The 24,766-nt window shown below is 44.2% G+C and overlaps 1 protein-coding gene across 2 annotated transcripts in view; it reads right to left on the bottom strand.

Moving 5' to 3' along the window:
* ERICH6 (glutamate rich 6) overlaps positions 1-20,312 on the bottom strand; it is a 30,348-nt gene extending 10,036 nt beyond the window's left edge. For both annotated transcript variants that reach the window (XR_009463485.1, XM_019491854.2), the window contains exons 1-11: positions 18,229-20,312; positions 17,104-17,213; positions 16,341-16,416; positions 11,900-12,006; positions 9,004-9,079; positions 6,908-7,023; positions 4,968-5,030; positions 4,111-4,169; positions 3,893-4,009; positions 824-925; positions 583-740 (exon numbers count right to left, since the gene is read on the bottom strand). Coding sequence is in view for 1 of the 2 variants with exons in the window: in XM_019491854.2 (XP_019347399.2) it covers positions 583-740; positions 824-925; positions 3,893-4,009; positions 4,111-4,169; positions 4,968-5,030; positions 6,908-7,023; positions 9,004-9,079; positions 11,900-12,006; positions 16,341-16,416; positions 17,104-17,213; positions 18,229-18,290 (1,046 nt within the window). In the remaining variant the exon portion in view is untranslated. The remainder of the gene's footprint in view (positions 1-582; positions 741-823; positions 926-3,892; positions 4,010-4,110; positions 4,170-4,967; positions 5,031-6,907; positions 7,024-9,003; positions 9,080-11,899; positions 12,007-16,340; positions 16,417-17,103; positions 17,214-18,228) is intronic.
* Between the last annotated feature and the right edge of the window lie 4,454 nt (positions 20,313-24,766).

Here is a 24,766-nt window from a genome sequence, read left to right on the forward strand (position 1 = left end):
TGGGGAGGGGAACTTTAAATAATTTTGCATTGTTGCAAACTAAACTACATCCTGATGTGTTGCAGTTATTAGTCAGCTTGCCCCCTGGTGGTAGGAATGGCAGGCAGGCTCTGCAGAAAAAAAGATCAGGCCCCTTATTGCTTTTGCCTTCAGCAAGGCCCCTTTCCGTAACAGTGAAGGAAATCCCTAAATTGAAGCAGTGGGTTTCAATTAAAAACCCACTATTTCAATTTAGGGGGTACAATGTAACCCTAAGGACTAAACCTCTCTAATGTGTACAAGCGCCAGACACTGCTTCTAGTCACTCAGGGTGGAGGCAGACTCACAACACAGCTTCTTCAGAAATGACTGAAGCCAGAAAGAGAACCAGTATTTGCAAGAAACAGTCCAGAGACCAGGCCCTCTCTGGGCTTTTCTTTTGATGAGATATCAGCACACACAACTCCTGCCCACTGTAGGTCTTCTCTTCTTCCATGCCTGTGTGCTGTACTCATATTTTCCTTCTATTTCTTTCCCATGCTGGAAAGTTATTCCTGAAAAGACTTGAATCAAAAGTTCATTATATTAGCCAGCAAATGGTACCTTAAATATGCTTTCTCCCGTGCTCGCTGCCTTTCAGTTTCACTACCATGTGCTTCATGAGGGTCAATGGAGATTGACTCATTCTTAGACTTTTCATAAAGCTGGCTTTCATTAACAATGTACTTGTAGAGATCTCGGCTGTTCTCACAACAAAAGTTCTGGGAAGCAAAGCAGTAATGTTACACCAGAGTGAAGTTCCAGCTCCATAGTGAAGCTCTGCTAACACCTTCTAATAGCTTACCATTTGGTAATCTTCTGAGGTGGGGTCAGTATATTCATAGGAAGGGAATACCTTCAGTGGGCTGCCACAGTACTCACATACTGGAACACATTCTTCTTCTATCTACAGTGTGCAGGGTGGGGGGAGGAAAATTAATATTTGTATGTTGATGCAATCAACAATTTGTCATCCTCTTGTTATCTTAGAAACAGAAGACACTGCTCAAAACTCTGTTTACAGTATGTAAATATAGTTAAAGCAAAAGGTCTTAAATGTATTTTCAATACACCTCTGCTATGCATCACTAAATTCTCACCATGTTGCACAAAAGTGGACGTTATCATGTCTTGCAATACTTGCCCATGCTCAGCATAGAGAATATTGCCAACGAGTAGATAGGGGTGTTGCAGTACAAAGAAAAGTTTGCTACAACAAATACAACATCTGGGATCTTGTTATTCATGCCTGAGAATATTTTCTTTTCTAACTGACAAAAGCTAATATGATTATTGACCAAAGTGGTTGCATATTATAGCACTGCTTGGACTCCCTGAACAATCCTATATCAGAACTGCTGTGCTAATATCTCTTAAGGAGAGGTGGGATATTCTGAAAGCTTATCTATCTGCTTCTGTACCTATCTCCCTTCAAAATGCATATAGAATTAAATGTATTTCAATTACAAATTGTACACTTAGCAAGCTTATGCATTTGTTAAGCTATTTGCCATCAATATTCATTCTAAAAAGCACAGTTTTGATGGGGCTATCTGGGGGAAAAAAAGCTATTACTTAGGAGTAGGGGTGTAAGGGCTTAGATTACTTATTGTATCTATTTAATATCCTGCTTGATCAGCTTGGTCTGTTCAATAATAGAAGTGTGTGTGAAAGAAAACATGGGGAGTAGCCTCAAGGCTGCAGTTCCCTCACAAAATCCACAATGCTTACTCCTTCCCTTGCCTACAATTTGTAAGTATTTTGGTTCTTGTTCAACTTCTTAGGTTTGCTTTGGGCCTCAGGTTTGCTGATAGAGCTATGCTGGCCAGTCCCTTGACTAGAGAGGAAGCTAGTATCAGCAAGTTATGCTTTTGCCAACATAAAACCAGGTCCACAAAGAATGAGGAATAATGGCTAAAAAGCTTTGGCTGATAAACTGCACCTAACTCATAGCTTTTGCCAGCCTTATTATTTTGGTTAGGGGAGAGAAAAAACAGTCCACAGATTTCATAGACATTAGGGGCTGGAAGGGACCTCATGAGATCATCGGGTCCAGCCTCCCTGCCATAGGTGGCAAGTCAGCTGGGATCAAGTGACCCAGCAAGAAATATAGTCACCCGTTTTTTGAAAGAGTCCGGAGTATATGCTTGGACCACCTATGGGGGGAATTTGTTCCAGACCTTGGACATGCATAGTGTAAAGAACTTTTTTATGTCTAGTCTAAATTGGCCTTCCTGGAGTTTATGGCCGTTAGACCTTGTTATCCCTTGGGGAGCTCTGGTGAACAGCTGTTCTCCCAGGTCCTGATGTACCCCTCTTATATAATTGTAGGCTGCTACCAAGTCCCCCCTGAGCCTTCTCTTCTCCAGACTGAAGAGTTCCAAGTCTCTCAGCCTCTCCTCGTACGGCCTTCCCTCCAGGCCTTGGATCATGAGGGTGGCTCTCCTTTGGATTCTCTCAAGCTTCTCCACAAAAAAGAAGCTTCTGCCAAACTGGTGGAACAGGGGCCGAAGCAGTGTCACAGGGTTTCTGTTACAGGGAAAAGTATTACTGAGATCCCCCTCCCCCCCCCTCCAGGTAACTGTACTACAGTAATAAAGAAAGAGCAGATAGGCAATGCAGTGGAAGCATGCTGATTAGAAAACTAAGGAGCAAACCCTGTGTGTTGTTGGGGAAATCATATCACTGTAAGGGATAGGTTTTAGGGAAATATGAGCCCAGCTTCTGAGCCAGAATAGGTGGTTTGGCCCTGACCTTAGCAGGGACAAGGATGCCTAGGAATCCAGGCAGCTAGAGGATGAAGTGGAGGGAAGTCCAGGAACCTGGGAGAGCTGGAGGGAGTACCAGCTAATGGTGGGGTAAGAGTTTGCAGGGTTCTATTTCTTGCGAGTCTGTTAAACCTCCTTGAGGCTTGGGAGTGGTTAAGGGGTGGCTGGATGCCATGAAAGGGTACACTGGGGGGGGATGCAATGGATAAATGTGGTTTGTAGAGGCTGGCAGCTCTGTAAAGCTAGAGTGGATGCTAGGAAAATTGCAGGTGTTCTAGATAGCAGGCATAGGACATGAGCCTGGTCTCTGGAGAGCCGTGAGAGGAGCACAGAGTGGCAAGGCCCCAGTCAAGTGAGGCAAGGCCTAGAGCCCAGAGTTAAACAGTTCAGTTTTCCTAGGACTGAGAGTAAGAGAAGCCCTACTTGAGTCATGGAGCCAAGCCTGATGATGAGTAGGGTCAGGTGATGTACTCAAAGCTCATGCTGGTCTCTGAGGGCAGTCTCCCTAATTGTATGAACATTTAACCATCAAGCTGTGGCAAGTGAGACAGCAGGCTGATACCTTTTGAGATCACAGTGGGGCAAACAAGATGGATGAGGCTGTTAGTGGTTGCTACAGTCATCTATGATGGCGGGCCCTGTCACACTCAGTAGTTGTGTATGAGGATAGTTCCCAAAGTTTTTAAGAACAAGTGAGATAAATACTTGGCTAAGATGATTTAGATGGGGATTATTCTGCCTCAAGCAGGGGGCTGAACTAAATGACCTCCTGAGGTCCCTTTTAGGTCGTCTTTCCTATCATTCTATGAAAATAAAATTGTATTACCTCCTTTTTAGTGACATAATCAGACACTGTCCTAGAAACATGCCACCAGCATGGGATACTATGGATGACTTGTATAGTGTGAGACATATTTTTGTGTACAGATTACACATTTTAATAGCCTGACAAACAAAACCTCTCACTGCTACTGAATCCCCTGTGGAACATTAGGAAAGCAGCATCTTCCACAGCTTTTATGGAAGCTTTTTTAGCTGCCTCCCTTCCCTCCACTCCAGCAGCTCACAGGAATTAATGTAAACCATGTAACAGAAAGGAAAGTCACCTCTATCTGCATGTTTTCTCTTGATGATTCTGGCTTATATGCTAGAAGAGCTGGTAGCCCAATGCAGGGGAGTGTCCACAGAGATTCCTCAAACAGCTTTACAAAGTCTTCATTAAACTTAGATGAGAGAAGAAATACAGTGAAAGGTCAGATCATTGTTCAGAGGGGAAAATGGTTAAGAATAAAATGCATTATGGTAGCAACTAGGTGTGCCATACCTCTGTGTCACATAAGATACCTATGCTGGCAAGTTCTTGTGACAGGGCTACCAGCATATCTAAATAGCAACAGTGAGAATTAAAATGTTACATTTCAAAGAAAGCATGACTTTCTACAATACTGGATAACCATTCTTCCTTGTTTTTTCAAGACGCCTCCCCTTCCCACTCAAAATGCACACCAGGGGCTTTTTGGCAGAGATCTAAACCAGGAATAGGGTTGCCGTCCACCTATGTGGAGGCCTCTTCATTTTCTAATGGGAACCATGGATACTGTCGTGCTGAAGCACTGCATTTAAGAACAGGCTTAACTTTAAGCAATGGAAATGTTCTCTGCTTAAAGTTAAGCAAGGTTAAAGTGATATAGTATCTAAAGCAGCCCCAGACTTTGCTGGCTTGTGAAGCAAGATACTGGGAGTTTGGGAAATCCTGTCGCACCTTCTACTCCACGCCCTGTCAGTACAAGGCAGCTCTCTTCAGTCAGTTTGTATATACATGTGCCATAGGATGGGGTTTCTACCACTTTGCTCAGACAGCTGTTCTTCAGACCAAAAGGTCTGGTTGGCAGGAAGCTTTCTCTGACTTCCAGCTAAATTTTATCTCGTTGCTCATACAATTTATCTTCCAATTCATCCTTTGCTTTCTTCCCCTGCTTATTTTCCTCATCTAGCTGTTGGTTATAAGCCAGGTAAATATCTACTTCTTTTAATCTTGTGCTTCAGCTTCTCTAACCAACCCCTAACTATTTTAATAGTTTTTTACCACACTCCTTTCTGGTTATTGGTATCCAGTAGCTATGGGCCAATTTTTCCAGAATTGACTGCAACCCCCTAGTAGAAAAAGTGAAAACAAGTTACCAGTTTTAGAAGCAGAGTCAACATGAGCACTAGTCTTCTCGAATTCTTTCATCTTCCTCTGGCCTGAAATTAGAATATGTGTTTAACAGTGACCCACATGGGGATAATGCATTTGATTATCTCAAACAAAAGAGCCCCAGAGAACACTTGGTTTGAAGAGAAGCAACTTTAGGGAGGCCAATGCAGTCAGCAGGGCCCTACAACATGGCTAGCAGGCTCTCTAAAACAGTAGTGTGCTGTTTTGTTGGATACAATGCAGCGTAGAGACATCTGAGTTAGAATGAGGTTTACTGCTGGTGTCCCAGCTAGTGATCTAGCTCTGGCAGGGCAGGGGCTTAGCAGGGGCTAACACCCAAGCTATGTGTCTTCCTAACTGCTTGGGCAGATTTTGCAGGTAGTGCTGAGTTCTGAGCTGTTGCATTCAGATGCCTGCTAAGGCCCAACCTTGTTAGTTAAAAGCTTGTTCAGGGACCTCTAGATCACAGCACAGCCACAGCAGTGTAGATATAGTAGTGTAGCCTCTAGTGAAACTTCAGGCTTCTGGTAATGCTCTTATTAGCTCTGGTATTCCTTTCCACAAATGTATTTGTACTGAATTTCATGACTAAGTGCACCTGTTATGACTCAGAGCAGCACATTCCTTTCCCCTTAGGAGGATGGCTGATAGCTGGTATTATGGGGCCTAAGCTCCAAATCCTGTTGGCATCCTTTGGGTGCCTTGTGCTTCTTAGGACCTGCTGTAAGGGGCAGCACTTTCTGCACTGTCCTAACAAGGGCTGTAAATGTGCCTAGTTCTTGCAAAGAGAACACAAATAAGTGGGGTGTACCAAAAAAAAGATGGGGCCAGGCACAGCCTAGCTCCAAGGAACTGATCCCTAAAGGCAGTTTCATGCCTTTTGTCTGATTGCTTAAGGAGTTAATAACTTGAATCGCATGTTTGCATGACTTGTTTGAGCAGGAGAAGGAAACATACAGTGTATTTGTAACTCTATTTAGAGGCTTTGAAAGCATCTCCTATAGAAACACAATAAACAAGCATCTCTGTCATAAGCAGAGAACTCCCATGCACACTGTATATTCCTCTACCAGCTAAACACTATCATGTGTTTGATCATTTAAACATGTGTTGGAAGTAGTGTGGTATAGTATTTACAGCAAAGAAGTCAAAACTCCTAGGTTCTGTTCTCAACTCTGCTAAGAACTGACTCACTGCAGGACCTCAGTGTTAAGTGTTAGCTGCATCAAGTTCATTGCTCTGCAATACAGGCAGTCCTCGACTTACAACGTTTCAAGTGACAACATTTCGCACTTACAACGTTTATAAATTGACACCCTATTTCAGCTTTCTGACGTCAGTTTTGACTTTACGACGCTTGATCCGAACCGATGCCATGCCAGTGAACAAGTTCGTTGCATCACCCATCTCCCTGGAGAACATCTGTCCAAACTTCCTTGGACACTTTTTTTAAGAAAGCAGACAAGACTCCAGAAAAAACCTACAGCCAAGACTCCTGAGAACATTCCAGCCCTTCAAAAAGTCCACCAAAGTGACCTCAAGGAAGTCCTTCCAAATCAACATGATTGCTATTTACAATATAAATACATTAATGTAGCTAGATTACTCACCTATAATTGATCGAGCACAAAATTCTGGGGTATTTTTGGTGAAAATAGGGTATCGGGCCTTGGTTCAGGAACCAATCCCCCATTTATAACGTTGTTTCCTATGGGAAAATCAGTTCCAAGTTACAATGTTTCAACTAAAGACATGGTTTTCAGGAACCAATTGTGCTGTAAGTCTGAGGACTGTCTGTAGAATGAACTGCTAAAATATTTAGTTACAAGGCACCTTGTATGTTTTAAATGTGCAACTGCTGTATTACGTGTTGTCTCTTCTATAGTAAGCAGCTAATATTCTAAGTAACAAAGCCATTTCTTACTTGGTTTTCTGTAGACATGTTCATAAAGCCAGCTAGTTTCTGTCTGTATTGACACTGAAATTCCTGAAGGCTTCTTACGAGCAGAGGCATCAACGTAAGCAGACATTTTTCTTTCACTTAAATTAAGACATAAAATTGCAAATTAATCATACATAAATGCTGCAAAGAAGTTGCTTTTCGTGAATCTATTCATGCAGGAGATTTTTTTTTCCAAACCTGAGTGTTTGTTAAACAGCTGAAAATTAAGAGCAGTTATTCCTATGCCTTCTGTCTCTGAAAGTTGCCAATGATCTAGGCAATAAAATGCTTTTGGAAGGGGGCCTTGAAGGTTAAACTGTGAACAACGCAGGTTGGATTCCTTCTCTAAACATTGCAACCGTTTTGTTCTTTATTAGCTCACTTCAGAAAGTTGGTAGAAAAGAAAATAATGGATGCTAGATTTGTCCTATATGTCAAAGACTTAAAAATGTGTTATCTTCTTCCATAGTAAACACTGAGATGAAATGTGTAAGGGGTGGGAACCCAGAATTATTCAAGCCAGTATTGTTAGGTTCACTGTGACGGTTGAAGCTCCAACATTTAACTTCTCTTACTGCATTTGATCACAAAAATCCTGTTAAGCATCTGTTTGCTTTTTTAAATCAATCCCACCACATCAGGAGTAGGAACAAACTTACAAACAACAAAACAACAGAGGCAGACATGTGGAAGAAAAGAAAACTAGGAAACCAAAATAAATGTTAAGCACAATGTACTGTGAATAGCACTGAGTTCAATATCCATAAATCAGCTTGAGTATCCTCTTAGAGCTCTAGTACCTTCCTTCTGCGGTCTCTCTCAGCTATGCTGGTTGATCTAAAGTTAAAGAATAAGAGGGAAAACAACTGATAATTCCTTTCAGAGGCTTCTTTCTTCTGCAGGATCTGATAGGGCTGTGCGAAACTTCGGTAGCCGATTTGATTCGGAGGAGATTTGGCCTAATTCGGCGGCTGAATAGCGGAATCCGAATTGAATTGGGAGACCCATTAAATGGTCCAAATCGAATTGGAAGCCTCCAAATCAATTTAGAGAGATTCAGAGATTCGGAAGGCTTGCAGCAAACAGAAACTGGGAAGAGGGAGGAGAGGGGGTGATCTTTCATGTATGGAAAAGGCTGAGATGTGGAAAAGGACTGCTCTGGTCGTGATGACTGGGGCTGGCCAGTGACTGATCTTTCTCTGAGTTCCCTGCTGTTTTCATCCTGTCTGCCTTAACATACACAAGTGATACGAGTTTTGCTTTCAATAGTTTGAGGTGCACTTTCACAGAAACCCCTGCACCTATTTCCTTGAAAGGTTGCAGACTTCATGCCCTCAGAAGGGGCTACCATACCTGTTGTTTTCATTTGAATCTCCAAAACAATGATAGTTATAGGTATTTTAGTGATTTCCCCATTATACTCTATGGCTGAATCTCCAAATGGGTGCTGAATTTCCAAATCCAAATTGACTGAATCAAATTGGGACAGTGATTCGAATCACTGAATTGAATCACTGTCCCTCCGAATCGGCCAAATCCAAATCTGAAGAGAATACGTGCTGCTTCACACAGGCTTAGTGTCTCCTGCAGCTTTCCTGGATCAACTGTGAAAGTTTTGGCCTGCTCAAAAACACAAAGAAAGTGACTTGTGTGGAACAAGTGGGTGGTATCAGTCCAGGTTTACAATATAACCACCAGGCACGGCCCAATTAATGGGCTGTACTGTTGCCTGTTCAAGTAGAATTTAAAACAGGCTAGATATGATGCCCTTTCATCATTCCAGAGCCATGATCGCTCCAAGCCCAGGTTAAGGCCTGTATAGTAGTATATAATAAAGCCAGTCGAGCTGCATGTTCCAGACCTTGCTGATAACCATAAAACTATATGGTTCTCCGTGGCTGTCACACATCTTAGACAAAGGCCTAAAATAAGCTTGAAATACACTGGCTTTCCTCAGCAGAACATATTTTGAAAAGTAAAGAAGATTTGTAAATAGTTCCCTTGTTAATTCTAAGTTCCTCAGCACATGGCCTCATTTCAACAAAGACAAGTTCTGCGGTAATATTTCACATGCTTACCTGCTTAATTTGTGTAATGAGAGGAAAGAAGTTTCCTTTCTAATTCCTCCTAATATTCCAAGAATCCCTTTGGGACCTGTTGAACACAAATAAACTAATCTGTGTTCTGTATTAATTCCAAGTAGTTTAATAATAAGTGATTAAACACCCAGTCTCCAGTGCGTTTGCTGGCATGAGTATTGGTCAGAATTTGATTTGTGGTGAAACTTTTAAGACCTTGAATTGAAGTTAAAAGGATTATTCCTGCTGCATGCAGTCTTTCTATACTGTGATACTATGCTTACTGGGTTGTCCATGCAACTTCTCTGGAGCTTTCAAACCTTGCTTAATGCAGCAGCTTAAGTGCTCCTTTGGCTAGGAGTCACTTACACTCACCCACTTCCAAGTACCATGGCTGCCAATATAGCACATTTCTGTCTTTAAAATATAGTAAGTAGGATATAAATATTTAAACAGTCTGTGCTTGCTCTACTGTCCTAGTCTGGCCTCATCAATGGATTGTGTGGGATTTGCTCAATTCTTCTAGGCTGATCATGGAGTGGGAAGTTTCTCAGGCCTTGAACTATAATGGACTCTGCTAGAAAGAGTTCCTTGGTAGAACTGTATTGATCAACTCTCTTAGTAGAGATGCAGCTAATACCAATAAAAACACATATTTGTCAGTGTAACAGTATTTACACTAGGGCTTTTGCCAGTATAACTACACTAATTAAAATAACAATTCCTTTTCACACTCCTAACTGATACAGCTATGCTAGCAAACATTTCAAGTATAAGCCAGGCTGCAGTCAAAAAGTAGGTCTATGCTCCAGTCACAGTGTTTTATCCTGCTCCTTACGTGGGGTTTCCAGCCTGTACTGACCTCTATTCTACCATGACTAGACTGCCACAGGTACCCAATCTTGTTAATTTAAAGCTGGCTTGGGTATGTCTGCTTTATGCAAGTCTCTGGGTTCCACATGCAAGTAAATATGGGTATGTCTACACTGTACACTACAGTGAAGCACAGAAACCCATGACAATCCCAAGTGAGCTAGTTTGGGCACTAGAAGCAGTCCAGCTGTGGTATCATGGAATTCTTCATTTGCTAATTTACCCTGGGAAGCCACAACCTATCAGCATCTGGTACCCAGGCTAACTCATTGGCAGACAGTGTGATGACCTCTATACAACACTGTATGCTGAAATATAGGCATACTAACTCCTGGAAAAGGTTGACAAAATCCTCTCCTTCATTGTCTACACACATGACAAAGCCCAATTATTGTAGTTGCTTTGGTCTTCACCAAAATCTAACAGGTTTCCTGGGTCAGCTAACCCTCCTCCTGTGCTCCTTTCTTGGAATAAGTGAAACACTGATCCCTTTGGGTGGATTCATCTGGAGTGTACTGGGTCTGAATTTGTGCTCAATCTGTCTGATCTGGTCAGGGCTATAGCTATATGGCATTTAGCAAAGGAAATTATTTTTGAGCAAGGTGCTGTCACACCCTGGGATTCCTTGAGATCCTTTTGGGGTGCCACAAGATGCTACACAATGTTAACACAGGTAGGTGCACAAATACAATTCACAAGATAAACCCAGAGATTTCAAATAAGAATCCATAACATTAAAAACATTCTAGCCTGTTGTGGTCTTTCTGAGTTCTCTACAACAGAACAACTGCTCTAGTATTGTTATGTAGTCAAAAAAAGAGTGAAAACTAAGAGCTAGCATTTTCCAAAGGCTTCCTTGAATCTACTGAGGGGTGCCTCCAATCTTGAAAAGTTGAAAACCACTGAGCTAAGGTCTGTGCTAGAAAGGATTATACTGGAAACTTCTTTCAGTACAGTAATGCTACTGAGGGATGTGATGGTTTTTTTAATGTTGTTTTCATACAACAGTTATGTTATGCTATGCTCTTACCACTAGAGCTTGCTTATGTATTTGGGAAACCTAAAAAAGCACTTTTTAAAAAGTTGTTTGTTGCGCCTATATTAGAAAGGCGTTGCCAATCAAGCTACACAGGCAAGTACTTTCCAGTGTATTAAACTATAAAATGTATGTGGGTGTGTCCTCCCCCCACCCTTGTGTGAGGAAAGAAAAAAAACGCTCCTGGCTTTGACAGTGTGATTATCCAATTTCCAAACATGTATGCAATTCCTTATGATATGCACCTGACCGGGCAGGTTTCACATTTGTACTTAGATCCAGATTGTAGTTGCATATTTCATACATGCAATGCAGACGTCAACGGCAGGGAAAAATCTGCATTTGGCTTTCATATATCAAATTGCTTTATGCTTAATCTGTTCTAAGTGGGTTGTGGAACTACTTTGATGCTACTGCAGCTAAGACATAACTCTCAATTCCAGCTGCAGGTGACATGCTGTGCTTAATCAAGATGTTGTGCCAGCTTTCAGTGGGCAGGAGAGCTTTTAGTCCCAACATCCTCTGCACAATGTGCACAGCTGACATGACTGTAAAACCTGTTTGGCTGGCCAGCTAGCCAAGAAACAGACAAGCAAGAATTAAGCTCAGTCTCTGTTTCAGTTATTTTTATGTTTATGGAAGCTTTTGTGACAATGACTAAAAAGACTGTTCCCATAGCCTCTGAGAGCTTGACTTCAGTTGCAGAATTCCCTTTCCTTGTTTTTCTAGAACGTTTAAACTCTTCCCCTTTCCAGGCCTAGAAGAATGACTGATTATACCATATCCTCAGAGCACACACAAAACTTTCCCACTCCTACATACTTTGGAAGACTTGCCTATTGTTCCCCTTCTACAACTTGGTGCACTGATCCAAGTAAAATATGTTATTTCCATCTTATTTGTCCTATCATTGTTCCCAACATTCACAGATTTCCTTTCTCCACAACCCCACAGCATTACAATGCCAGACTTTATAGGAGGTAATACCTGTGTCTGAAGCTGTTTGTGCTGTAGCCCTCTCCTGAAGATTGGTCTCAGATCCTACCTCTTTGCCATTATCTGATTTTTCCCTTGAGCTCATATCTTGAGGAGAACTGAACATGGAAAAAACAACCTGATTAGATTTTAGAGAAAGGGCATTTCACTCATAGGATAAGTCTCCATTGCATGCTTGCCTATAGTTTCCCCCATCAACCGCACATATGCCCCTATTCTTGTGTCTTGGGAGAAGTACAATCTGACTTTGTAAACTCTGTTTTAGTTCTAGGTATATCTCCACTTACTAGTACAGATGGAGCATAGCCACCAAAGGTGCATATCCTCCTCCAGGGACATTCCAATCCCATTACTTTTTCTAGCCATTTTGCACGCATTCACCTTTGCATATGGCTGAGGGGAGTAGGTACTAGGAGGGAATATAGGAGGCCAAAATGCTGTAGAAATTCCTTACATGGCTTTTCTGCCCTTAAACAAATTAAGTGCTAAACATCAAACAGAGCAATATGAAGTTCCATGCAGCTTTTGAGAAGCAGAGAGCAAGAAGGAAGGCTTAGGTGTTTCACATTAATGCTTTTGCTCTTCTAAATATGACTGCAGGGCACAGGGCTTTCAAGAGTTTTTAGATAATATTTTAAAATGTTTTTTTCCCCTTCCTTTCTTTTTTTTTTTAAATAAATGCTACAACAATACATTATTTACTATTAAGACCTTTACTAAAAATGAATGTTCACATTCATACTGTTTTACGTGACCTTGTTAAAATGTGAGTATTAATATAGCTGGGGAACTTTGAGTCATGTTTAAGGCACGGCAGTTCTTTGTGCTACAGTCTCCAAAACTCAGCATTCTCATGTTAGTTCCTTTCTATGGAAGATGCCCTGGAATTCCCTCAGGCCTTAGATCATTATGTTTGGGGCTTTTTCTTCTGTATTTTCTTAGTCAGCTTATGCACTGGTAGTCAAAGAAGATGGGCCAGTCCACAGCTAGCAGTCACCCACGTTTTTCCGCAGCAGTTTTATTAATGTTCTTACAGGTTTTCCCCACTCCTGGAAATCGATACCTACACACTTACCAATCGTGCAGCAGCAATTCTACTCAATCAGTCATTTTTGGTGATTGTGCAGTTTTTGCTGCTTCACCTCTGTAACAGACTAGTTCCCTTCCATTCGCTGATCTGTTGTGCTGTCACCGGGCTCTTAAAAGCCTCCTTTTGGTAGACTGATGGAACCCCTCTGCTAGACTCGTGTTTCCTTTCAGGAATTTCCAAAAAAGTTGAGTCCCTAGTGGACTACCAAGCCTGAAAAGGATTTTGGAGGTAGTCCCGGTAAGAGGCACAATTATGAATCGCCCCCAGTCAAACCTGTGATGTGGACTGATTTACTCTGAATACTTTTGGTAAAAAAATGTGCATAGTTCATTTACTGAGATGTGTACAGTTCTCATGTTGCTAAGTTTGAACCTGCAGTCTTGAACCAGGAGACTGAAACATTTGACTGAAATGAAAAACACTGCAATTTGTAGCCTTGTCTTTGTGCAGGACTAAGGTAAGAAGAATTCAATTCTTCTTATTTTTGAAATAAAATTAATGTAGGGACTCTACCACTGCCTTTGCAGTGTTAGATCTGAAGGGTGGCCATCCTGCCCCAGAGCTTGAGTATGCAGATGAGGCAGAATTGAATCAGAGGACCCTTTAATCTCTCCAAATTGAGTCAGAACCCTCTGCATCGATTCAGAGAGATTCGGACATACACAGCTTTTAATGTTTTTTCTACATACCTCTAGGTAGCAGGGGCTTGTGAGCGCTGCGATGCTGGGGCAGATGGAGTGTCTCACAGAAGCACGGGGGGCTCCTCAGCATGCTCGGCAGCAGAAGCACTTCCAGTCCACTTCTGGGTCTGCCGAGGAGTGCACAGGGGACCCCCCAGCTCGGCGACTGGTGCCTCCTGGGTCGGGGGTCCACCCGGGGTCCCCCTGTGGCCGATAGACAAGCTGGGGAGGCGCAGGCGGGCCCCCCAGCATGCTCCCCAGCAGACCCTGAAGTGAACTGGAAGTGCTTCTGGTCCACCTCCAGGTTCGCCACTGAGCATATGGACAGCCCCCGTGCTCCTGTGGGATGCTTCAGCATTGCAGCAATCACGAGCCACACCTGCAACCTCAAGCTATGTAGAAAAAACTTTTAAAGCTGTGTTTATGGCTGAATCACTGATTATCTGAATCAGTATCAAATCTTCAGATTTGGATTCGGCCAAATCAAATCAGGGACAATGATCTGAATCAACCAATTGAATCACTGTCCCTGATTCGGGCCGAATCCAAATTGAATAGGGCCCACTTCGCCCACCCCTAATGTTGAGCATCCTTAATTTCCATTGACTCCCATGACCCTGTTGTTGAGGGCATTTTCTGATTCTACACACTGGTGAATGAACTCATTCACATCCAGGGTCCACTCCCTCATTCTGGAGTGCAAACTATAGGCATATATGTTTCATCAATAGCTCCACTTCTAGCCTCGCATACATTGTGCAAGAGGCCATCATATTCACCCAGATGGTTTTGTAGGCACTGCCAACTTGTCTTCAGCCTTCCAAATACACAATCTATTACTATTCATCATCTGCATGTACTTTAATTTTCTATATGGACTTAATGTGATTACACAGGTAAAGATAGGCAGAGTGCCTCAAAATAATAGTGTGTGCCGCTACATCATTAAGGATGTCTGAGCATGGAAATGCCAGATCTCCAAAAAACACTGGGATCACATGGCATTGGCATCTGTGGACATATCCTTGTGGTCCACTAAGCCCTGTGGAATCAGAAAGTAGGATTCACCAGCTCATTCTGGAGGGCAAACTATAGGCATATGTGTTCCATCAGTAGCCCCCCACTGTTTGGGAACCCTATTCTGTGGAAACCTAACTTTATTTCAAGTACATTCCTTACTTTCTCAACCAGTGCTAAATGACTTTAAGAATACTGGAAGCTACCGCAAAACTGGGTAGCCATGGGCCTGTAGCTGTCTGCAGTAGCCAGAAAGGTACAGCAACCTGCTTCTGTACCATTATGGTAAAATTTGTCAACTGTCCTCATGCTGGATAACTGAGGCAAACTCCTTGTTCATGCATCTTCATGTAGGAGTTCTGGTGCCACTATTGGCCATCCCAGGCCTACACACTATTCTGGCAATTTTCCTGTAGCAAAAATGCCAGTCTACCTATGGGGATTGAATGACAACTGCACCACTCAACACGTAAATCTGCCCAGTTTTCACAGAAGTCAAGTGTCTTCAGCTCCTGCATTCAGCACCTTTGCACATTTCAGAATGGTCTAAAGACCCTTGAGCATCTCTCAGAGTATGTACATCACAGTGTAGAAGCAGTTGTCCCATGACCAGGAGTAGCTAATTGATTTGGCCCACTAATACATCACGCACAAAATGAGGTTTGTTTAGTATCTCAAGCAACAATAGGATAAAATAAGCTTCTCCCATGAGAACAAGAAAAGCTAAATTACCCCACAGTGCATCACAAGTCAATTCCTAGAAAGGCTGCACTTGCACAGTACTAAGAAACTTGAGATTCATCCCCCAAAATCCTAGTATCAGACATGCATTCCAGAAGCATCTGGGTATGCAGGATGTGGCACCTGTAAGGCAATTCAAAGAGGAGGAGGAGGTGGGTTTGCCTAGCTCAAGCTTGCAGGGCATGGGGATATAATGCAGGGTTGATATATACATGGTGCTTGACTACTTGCCATGGTTAAATCAATTGGCACATCATCTCCTAACCTAAGGAATTGTGATTCCTAGCCACAAATAAAAATGTAACATTGTGGCTGTTTAGTGGCCTATAGCAAATAAACTACTACCCTTACAGTAGTTGTATCCTTACTATAACAGCTCCTCAGCTATTTAAGTCTTTTACTAAAGGCAAAGCAAGTTATGTATAACTTATCAGGGACAGAACCTCTCATAGTGCAGTTTAGGAATGGAAGGTGCAGCCCTGAAAAACTTATGAAATCCTTGTCAGTGGGAATATGGGAATCAGTGGGAAATGTATATGTCTAGCTGATAACAGTTAGGAGTGTGAATCAATTTACTTGTGCAGTTGGGGGAAGAGAAACTGAAATGACCTCTATGATCCTTTCCAACTCAAATGATTATAATATAAATAAGGCCAATCTTAGAGGAATTGAGAAGCAAAGAAAACAGTTTAGTATGCTAAACACATCGATTTGCTGGTTTTATATTTCCCTTATTAAGAAAAATGGCAGTATGCACACCTCAGAAAATAACAATGACAAGTTAAGTTTTATATTAAAGTAACAATTCAGCAGGAGCCTGATTCAGCTTCCACTGAAATCAATGGAAATAATTTCACTGATTCCAAATGACAGTTGTACTGGTCAAACAAAGGCCCTTTCTTACCTGCTTAATGTATTTAATGACAAGGAAGAACTTTCTTTTGTAATTCCTCCTGGCAGTATGCGATGATCTTCAGTACCTGTTGCACATAAATATTGCTAGCATTTAACCTAGACTCTATCCATACACGAATAAATGAGCAAAATTTGGATTTGCTCTGGGAGACAAAATGATTAGTAAAGATGCATATAAATTAAATCAACATCATATTTATTTACTGAAGGGACTATAAACGCCACACCAAAAGCCCTCTCTTAGATAGGAAACACAGTCTACTCCATTTCTTCACTGATTCAAAGAGTAGTGACCATATTTCCTTCCCTGCTTGACCATTGCTCCTGTCCTACTCCACACATCAGATTACTAAGGCTAACATTTTCAAGCTTAGTTTATACATCTAACTTTATTTGGGTGACTAAGTGATGGCAATGGGAACAGTGTATGTTCACTAGCTTTAGAAAAATTAGCCCGATATTTGGATTTTCACACAAAGATGTGTCAAATTTAAGGTACCCAAAACTGAAATGTTTGCTCAATGCTATACCTTATTTCTCAGTACCCACTGAAATGAAGTGCAGGTATGAATTTAAAGTGCAATGACTACTGCTGAATAACTCCAGCTGTACCAAAGTTCTTTTTGGGGGGTATTTCTATCCTTCCCTGACTATTCTCTGTTCTGTCCTGTGACTTGATTTTTTTTTCCTTGTCCTGTATGTGTATTATAGCTACAACCCCAGTGCCCAACAAGGATGGGGCTTCAGAGTACCTGAGGCTGGAGGTGCCTGTTCTGTGGCCCCTTCCCGGAAGCTGCTCTCTGATTCCACCTCTGTACTGCCAGCTGTTTCCCTCCTTCCTGAATTCTTGTGTTCAGATGAGCTAAGCAAGTTGAAAAGACAGCATGATCAGCCTGCAGGGGGAACACATTTCCCTGGACAGCATTTATGGTTTCACTAATGGCCCTTGTTTGTAACATCCAGCCTTATCTATAGAGGCATCCAATTTTCCTCTTTCTGTATAAAGGAAGTGCTCCATTGACTTGCTTGTTTCGTTGCTTGTATAGTTTCCTGAACTCTGCCTATTTCCAAGTGGATGTGTCCATGCATTCCTGTCCCATCACTGGCACCTAGGGTGGCCATTTGTGCAGGGACTGAATGAGCATAAAGACTGAACTAGAACAAAAGGAGAAAAAACAGTGGCTAAAAGTGGACGTGTTGAGTCTCAGGGAAGGACTGGAACATGGAGGCAGCGAAACTATCCAAGGACTGAGGATGCCTTCTGGTAAGTCCGTGAGAACTGAACAAGCCCAATGCAAACACTCCCGCCAGGCGCTCTGGCAGCAGGAAAGGTTCTCGCCCCGTCCTCTGTTCTGCTGTTAAACGCTAGGCAGCCGCTCCTCGGAGATGCTTTGTGCAAAATAAGACTTGTTACAGGTTACACTTCGAGCTGCTCAGATGTTGGTGGGGCAGTCACGGTTCACGCCTGGAGAACTAAATGGCAAGACGACCCCGCCCCCGCCAGTCCAGGCCCTGCCCGGGGGCTCCCAGTCCCTGTGTGCCGGGGGCGCAGCCAGGGAGAGGTTACCCTGCCCGCCTGATCCCTGCTGCCCCTCGGGCTGCGGCACGGAGAGCAGCCGCGACTACCCTCCCCCGCCAGCAGTCAGCTGAGGGGAGCGGGCCGCCTGCAGGGGTGTCCACACAAAGGGGAGCCCGGGCTGGAGGGGCCTCGCCCGCCTCGGTCCCACGTGCTCAGGGACAGAGGCATCAGCAGCGCCGGGATGCAGGGCGGCTCCGCCCCCATCGCAGCTCGGACGCGGGCTGGGCCAGGCAGCTCCAGCTGCGCGCCAGCCTTCCCGCCCCACGTGCCCTGCCTGCCCCCCGCGCTGGCGCCGCACCTGGCTGCTCCGCGCGGCCCTGGGGCTGCTCCCTGCTCGGCTCCGCGCCCCGCCGCCTCCATGGAGCCCGGCTCCGCGCACCCCGGGCGGCGGCGCCTTTAACGGGGCTCCCCGGGAAGCGGAATGTTGCTGGTCTCCACGGAGACTGCGTCTAGGGGCGTTCCAAGCCTCCCCCTCTCCCCCCGGAGATTTAAAGGGCCAGGTGCAGGCCTGGCGGGAAGCCCCTCGGCTGCAAGCCTCGAGTTTCTCGTTGTGAAGAGGTGCCGGTAAGGCTGTGCTTGCCAGGCCGGCCGCTGCGGCAGCCCGGGGTGGGGCGCCGCGCCGCGCAGGATTCGCAAGAGAAACCCCGAGATTGCAAACAGGAATCCGCAGGGCCACCAGCGCCGCGGCTGCCGCGCTCCCCGGGGTCTTTGCCACAAAAAACAATGGCTCTGCTCTTTTTCCATAGTCACAAACCCCCGGGGCACTAAGAGGTGGCATTGTCCCGGGGGCAGCGTCCGTCTGACGAGAGATGCCCGAGCCTAAGGTGCAGAGGCGCTGCTCAAAGGACACGCGGCTCCTCACTGAGACGCTTGGATCCGAGCGGTTCAGGCGCTGCGATGTGCGCGCAGCCTAGCGGGGCTGGCCGGACGCACACAGCAGGTGCAGTTTCTCCTGGACGATCCTGGCCCTGCCTCTGCAGTGAGCTCTGGCTTTTCGAACCTGAACTTGGGAAGATGAAGAGCCCTAGTGTGACCTGGTCTGTAATACTGAAGGCAGTGACTGGGGGGAGACGTTCAGTCATCCTTTGTCAGCATCCCTGAGAGATGCACTGTGTTCCTTCTGTTCGGTTAGCCGCGGGAACGAGTCATCCCTGATGGGTGTCACCGGAGCTGTGCCGGGGGGAGTCTGGAGACAGCGGTCTCTGCTGGCTGTCTGGGCGGGCGGTGCAGCATGCTGGCCTAGCGCACTCTCCTCTCAGGCTGGCGTTGTTGCGTGGTGCTGTCCGCACACGAGGAAGCTTACCAGCGATATGGTTTATACTGTTCTCTTGCACTTCCTAGCATCTGTTAAGCACTGCAGTCTCTGGGAAGGCTTCTTAACTGCTAGTCTCTACGGGGAGTGTTTAGTTGGCAGACACTGGAAATGAGGGAGGTATGCTGATTGGAGGGAGGGAGGAAAACAACTAAACAGCAGTGAACTATAGTCTTACCAAAACTAGTTGACAAACAGGGAAAGCATTCATAATTTGTTATGAATTTCGATCACCCCCCTGCACCCTCTCCCATCTGTAAACTTGTCAAACAGACCAGCTCTACTTACAGTCCTTAGTGGAAGGCTGGTTCAGTTGGCAGGGCACTACCATGAACTACAAGAGACCCCAGAGGACTGGATAGGGTCTTCCAGGTTATGAAGTCCAGTCCTCTGTTGTCTCAGGCAAATGTATCACACATTCTTGCATTTAAACAAGAGCTTTATCAAACCACTTGAACTTCTTCTCCTTATTACTCCTATTGGAATACAGTAATCCTGCTCTGTTTGTTAGAAGCCACTTTCCAATTTCCAACCTAATGTATTTGCTCCTGTGCCAACACTGTTGTTTAGCTTGGGATGTCAGATTCATCTGGCCCCATGGGCTAGGTGAGTGGCATGGAACCAGGCCATGTCCCCCCATGCATGCTGGATCTAGCATGCTCCAGCCAATCCAGGACTGTCACATGTGGCACCCACTCTGACCAGTCCAGGCTGGGCACTACATGCAGTGTTAAGTCTCATACTGGCTGGAGCAGACACCGTGTATGACAGTCCTGGACCAGCTAGAGTCGGGGACCCACGAAACCCTGTTCCTCACGTGCTAGATCTAGTGTCATCTCTGGCTGCACTCTGGGGCTCTTGCTGCATGTGGTGCTTGCCTCAGACTAGCTGGAATGGGTGCTGCCTGCAATGCAGTCCCACTGGACCTGGCATGTGGGGATGGGGGCTTCCGGGCTAGCCCCACGTGGATGCTGCATGCAGTGCATGTCCTGGGCTCTGTGCACAGGTTATGACATGCATTGCATGAAGCATGAGGATACAGTCACAATCCAGAGCCAGCACCAGGGGCTGGATCTTGGGACAACCTGGTCTAGCTTTTAGATATGTTTGCTTCCTCCCAGTGTATTATGGTAATCGTGTGATCATAGCCCCCTTCAGCTTTTGTTTTGCTAAGCTGAATAAGCCAAGCTCTCTATTGTATGTATCATTACTAGACTCTAACCTGAACAGTAGTTTACAATAGAAATATTATTACCCAATAATAATGGCGACAATAATAAAGACCACTGAAACACGTTTCCCACACAGTTGTTTCCCTCTTTGCAGTTTAGACCTTGACATGTTGTTTGTTCTTATTTGGTGGGTAACCTTCCCTCCACTGGCTAGTCTCTGGCAGAAGATGCTCATTCTTAGATCCTGCCTTGATTGGAGACTTATTGGCAAAAAGGCCTTTTTTTCCAAATTATGTTTTTTTCTGTGGCTGTTGAAGAGGCACAGATCCCAAGCTGTGAGCAATCTGAATTGCTGTCATCTTGATCTGAGAGAGAACTCAATTTTGCTCACCTTCCACATGGCAGAAAAGCAGCTGACTGAACTTGTTGGTCTTATGCAGGCACACAAATGAACAGCTGTGTTAGAGGTTCAGAGTGTGTAGATGACTTGGACCAGATTTCCAGGATCCGTCTTGCTAGCATTTACTTGCTGTGCCTTGCATTGGACCTGAGGCACATTGACTACAGAGAGGGGCTTTGGCACATAACATGCATCATTATGGTATGGAGGTCTCTAATAATATCTCTAGATATTATTTATGGTCTTTCCAGCTGCTCTGGAAAGCAAACATGTGCCTAGGAGCAGGTTGCATGTGGCTGACGTTTTACGCTAGTAAACATTTCCTTGCAGAGAATCTGATAAAACTAGATATTGTCTGTCTGTCCACACAAGTTGGGGTAATCCTAACCTTTTTTCTACTCTTTGATATCACAGTGATGGTTGGGGAGTGACTCAATCACAGGTAAGTTATCTCCTGCATACTAGTATGCCTCTTACCCTCTCCCTCCTCTTGGCCAGCTTCCAGACTACTTCAGATTCTCCTGGCCAGAACCTCTCCTATTTGTTTCCCCTCACTTGATCTCCATTAATCCTGAGTGAAAGAGGAGTGTTCCCTAGACAACAAAGGCTTGATCCAGGAAAAGTGCCTGGTTACTGTTCAGACTCTCTCTCTTCCTGGGGAGTGTTACTGAAAACAAATAATAATTAAGTTCAGTTTGAGCGTTCTTCCCAAGATAAGTTGCTTATAAGGACTGTCAGTCCATACATTACATCATTTCTTCTCAGAGAGTTTCCATTTGTTCTGTCCAGGTGTGGCAGCAAAATGCCATTGCCTAGTTTGCTAGAGCCCTTTCTCTTCTTTCCTAGAAAGGTAAACACCTGCTGAAAGAGTGGCAGTACTTGACTGCAGTGTCCTAACCTGCTTTTAAATGTCCTCCTTCCCCTTGCTTGCTTTTTTCAGTTTCCACCCTGCTTCTAGCTCTGTGTTGTTCATGAAGGTTCTGTACCGTTGCCATTGAGTATCTGATACATACCCACTGCCTTCGAAAACTGATGGCAATTCCTCTTCTCTACCAGGGCCAGAATAAGGCATAGGTACTATGGCCCTGCTCATTCACTTGTCCAGTTGCACTCTGGCAGCTGGGTTAAGTATTTGGTGCCTTTTGCCTCCTCAAGGGAAAGAAGGGACTAACAATTCCAGGTAGGAAGCTAAATATTAGTAAGGAAGAAATATTTCAAGAATAATAAAGATTGTCATGAGACACATCTTACAGATTGCTCTGAGAGAAGGATTCAAAACCTCTCAGTAGTACCTGGCTAACGCTTCTTGTTTGCTCAGAAGGTTTGCATTCCAGTTCACGTATGTCAGAGCTGAGGAAGGTGCAAAATTCCTCTCTCCTATAGATTGCATTTGGTTATCGTTAAAGGAGCTATCTCTGTTATGGTTAAAAGGTAGCACATATCCATTGACAGCCCTGTGTAAAATTGGTATGTGTCCCCCACACCTCCCAAATACCAAGCTGGGAACTGACTGAGAAGGACAGGTGCAATACAGAGACACTAGTCCCTGTGCTGATGTCCTTCATGACTACATGAATGAGGTAACTGTCAGAATGTACAGTAGATATTCTTGGTACTTGCATCAATTTTTAGTGAGGGCTTTAAACAACTCTGGAATTGGATGTTTGTCAAAGCAAAAAACAGGGTACCACAAAGAGGAATGGTGGAGGGAAAACTCCCACTTGCTGGAAAACAGGAGTAAAATAATACATTTAAAGAAGATGACTGACTTTATAGTCACTTGCTTTGGAACTGTTATTGGCAATGCACAAGTGCTCTGCTATTTCTTTAAATGCTGTGAACAATTTGAAACAGTAAGTGTGAGAACTGTGTTGATTATAAGCGGATCTGCATTTTCCTATTTTAAAATCACACTACTTGTCAAATTGGATATGTAACTAGAGTACTTGCCAAGGAGTCAAAAGCCAGCCATCCTATCATAGTCTAGAAGCTAAACTCAAACATTGCTTATCAAAGTCAGATGACACCCCCTCCTTTGGGAAGTCAGAACTCGGCCCTCAGGATGGGCATTATGAAGGAGACCTGATAAGAACATAAATGCAGAGGCAACTGGAGTTAATACTGTTATTTTTCACTGCCTCCCTAGCCACACCCCATGGAAGATAAATGCTGAAGAGCGTACACACAACCTGAACCTCCACATATTTATTTAAATTTTGCATTTAAGTAAAATGATCAAGGGGCATTATCCAGGAGGTTCAGGCCCTTAAGATCACATAGAGGCCTTCTTTAGTTTTATGTCTATCAGTTTTGTAGATCTAGATAAACAAAAACAATAGATTCCTAACAGCTATTTTCAGTCCTATGCACATTCCTTCAGCCCATAGAGGTGATGCTGATGTTGGGTTGGAGAAAGCAAAAATTGGAATCTTACTGCTTTCTGCTTGTAATACAGTGGGCTCCCGCTCCTGACTGAAGATTCTGGATCCTGCTGTCATATAAATCTGGACTGTGAAACACAGCCTTCATGCCACATGTGGCCCATGAGGAGTTAAACTGAGGCCCCTGGGCTTCCTTCTCTGCTGCAGCAGCTGCTGGGGCTTTGGGCTCCCCCTCTGCCAAGGGGTAGCTGGCACATCCTGTAGTGCAGGGAGCTGAGACAGGGTCCACTAGCACATGAAGTACAGGTGGGGGGCTGCCCACACTCATGGTGCATCACTGGTGGGGTGTCACCTACATGTAGTGCAGCAGACAGTGGTTTCTGTGTGTGGTGCAGCAGCAAGGGCTGTCTAGGGGCCCACCGCTTGCATTAGTATGGTCCCTGAGGTGTGCAGCTCCAATTGATGTGGCCCACATAGCATACAGCCTCTGGCTGCTGAATAGTTGGATAGCCCTAATATATATAAATAAGAACATTGGCACTGGAGGGAGGAACAGAGACAGACAGATATCACTGTGTAAAGAAAAAAAGCAGTGTTTGATGGTTGCACACAAAATAACCAAAACAGGTTTAGTCTTCCTCATGGCCATGAGCAGAATAAGTTCTGCTAAACAGATTTTAAAACCCTGCTGGAGCAGTAGGTAAGCACACTAGGGATTCAGATTCCTATTAACTTCAGTGGGAATTACATGTCTATCTCATGCAGTTTTTTAAATCAGTTAATGTACACCTTTGTGGGGGGACGAGGGGAGCCAGGAGGACATGGTTAAAACAGCATTATCTGTTCTTATAGAACCAGTTGTGTTGGAGCCAGCTCCATATAAATAGGTCTACACAATAATGACAGCAAGTTTTAAAATCTAGTTAGCTGTCCCTGCTACACCTGGTTATTAGTTATCAAGAGAACTGTGAGTATATGTTGAGTCAAAGTGAGGGAGGCTTTAAGTGTGGTCTGGATAAAGGGTCATGGGGTCTACCTGGATGTTGGGGGAGGGAGGTGACCGCTATCTCAGGGGTTTGGAAGGGGCAGAGTCTTGCATGGGGGATTATGGGGAAAAAAGTGGCTTTTGTGCTAGTAGGATGGAGAAGCAGAGGGGAGGTTCATTTCTGAAGTGTGTGCGCAAAGGTGATGCCTACAACTTGGGCACTAGGTATAAACAGTCTCGTTACAAAATTCCAGCTCCAGAATGATGATATTCAAGGAAGTAATTGCTAGTATAGAATGTAAAAGTTACTTTGCCACTATAATGGCATTAAGGCAAGTTGACAAGGATACAACAGAATTGCATCTTCAAGAGGTTCCCTTAAGGCTAGAGATCTTTTGCTCAGTTAGAGCTGAAGCTTCCCAAGCAGTTGCTAATGTTGTGAACTAAGGCTACTATAATTAGCAGCTATTACATTTATTCAGCCTCATTAGGGATGCCTTCCTGACCTTGGGATTATTATTTTGATCAATCCAGTCATTACTATTGAATTTCTGAAGGAATTTGCTCTCTTATCAATATGAAATCA

Source organism: Alligator mississippiensis, chromosome 7 (assembly GCF_030867095.1).
Source record: "Alligator mississippiensis isolate rAllMis1 chromosome 7, rAllMis1, whole genome shotgun sequence".
Lineage (NCBI taxonomy): Eukaryota > Metazoa > Chordata > Crocodylia > Alligatoridae > Alligator > Alligator mississippiensis.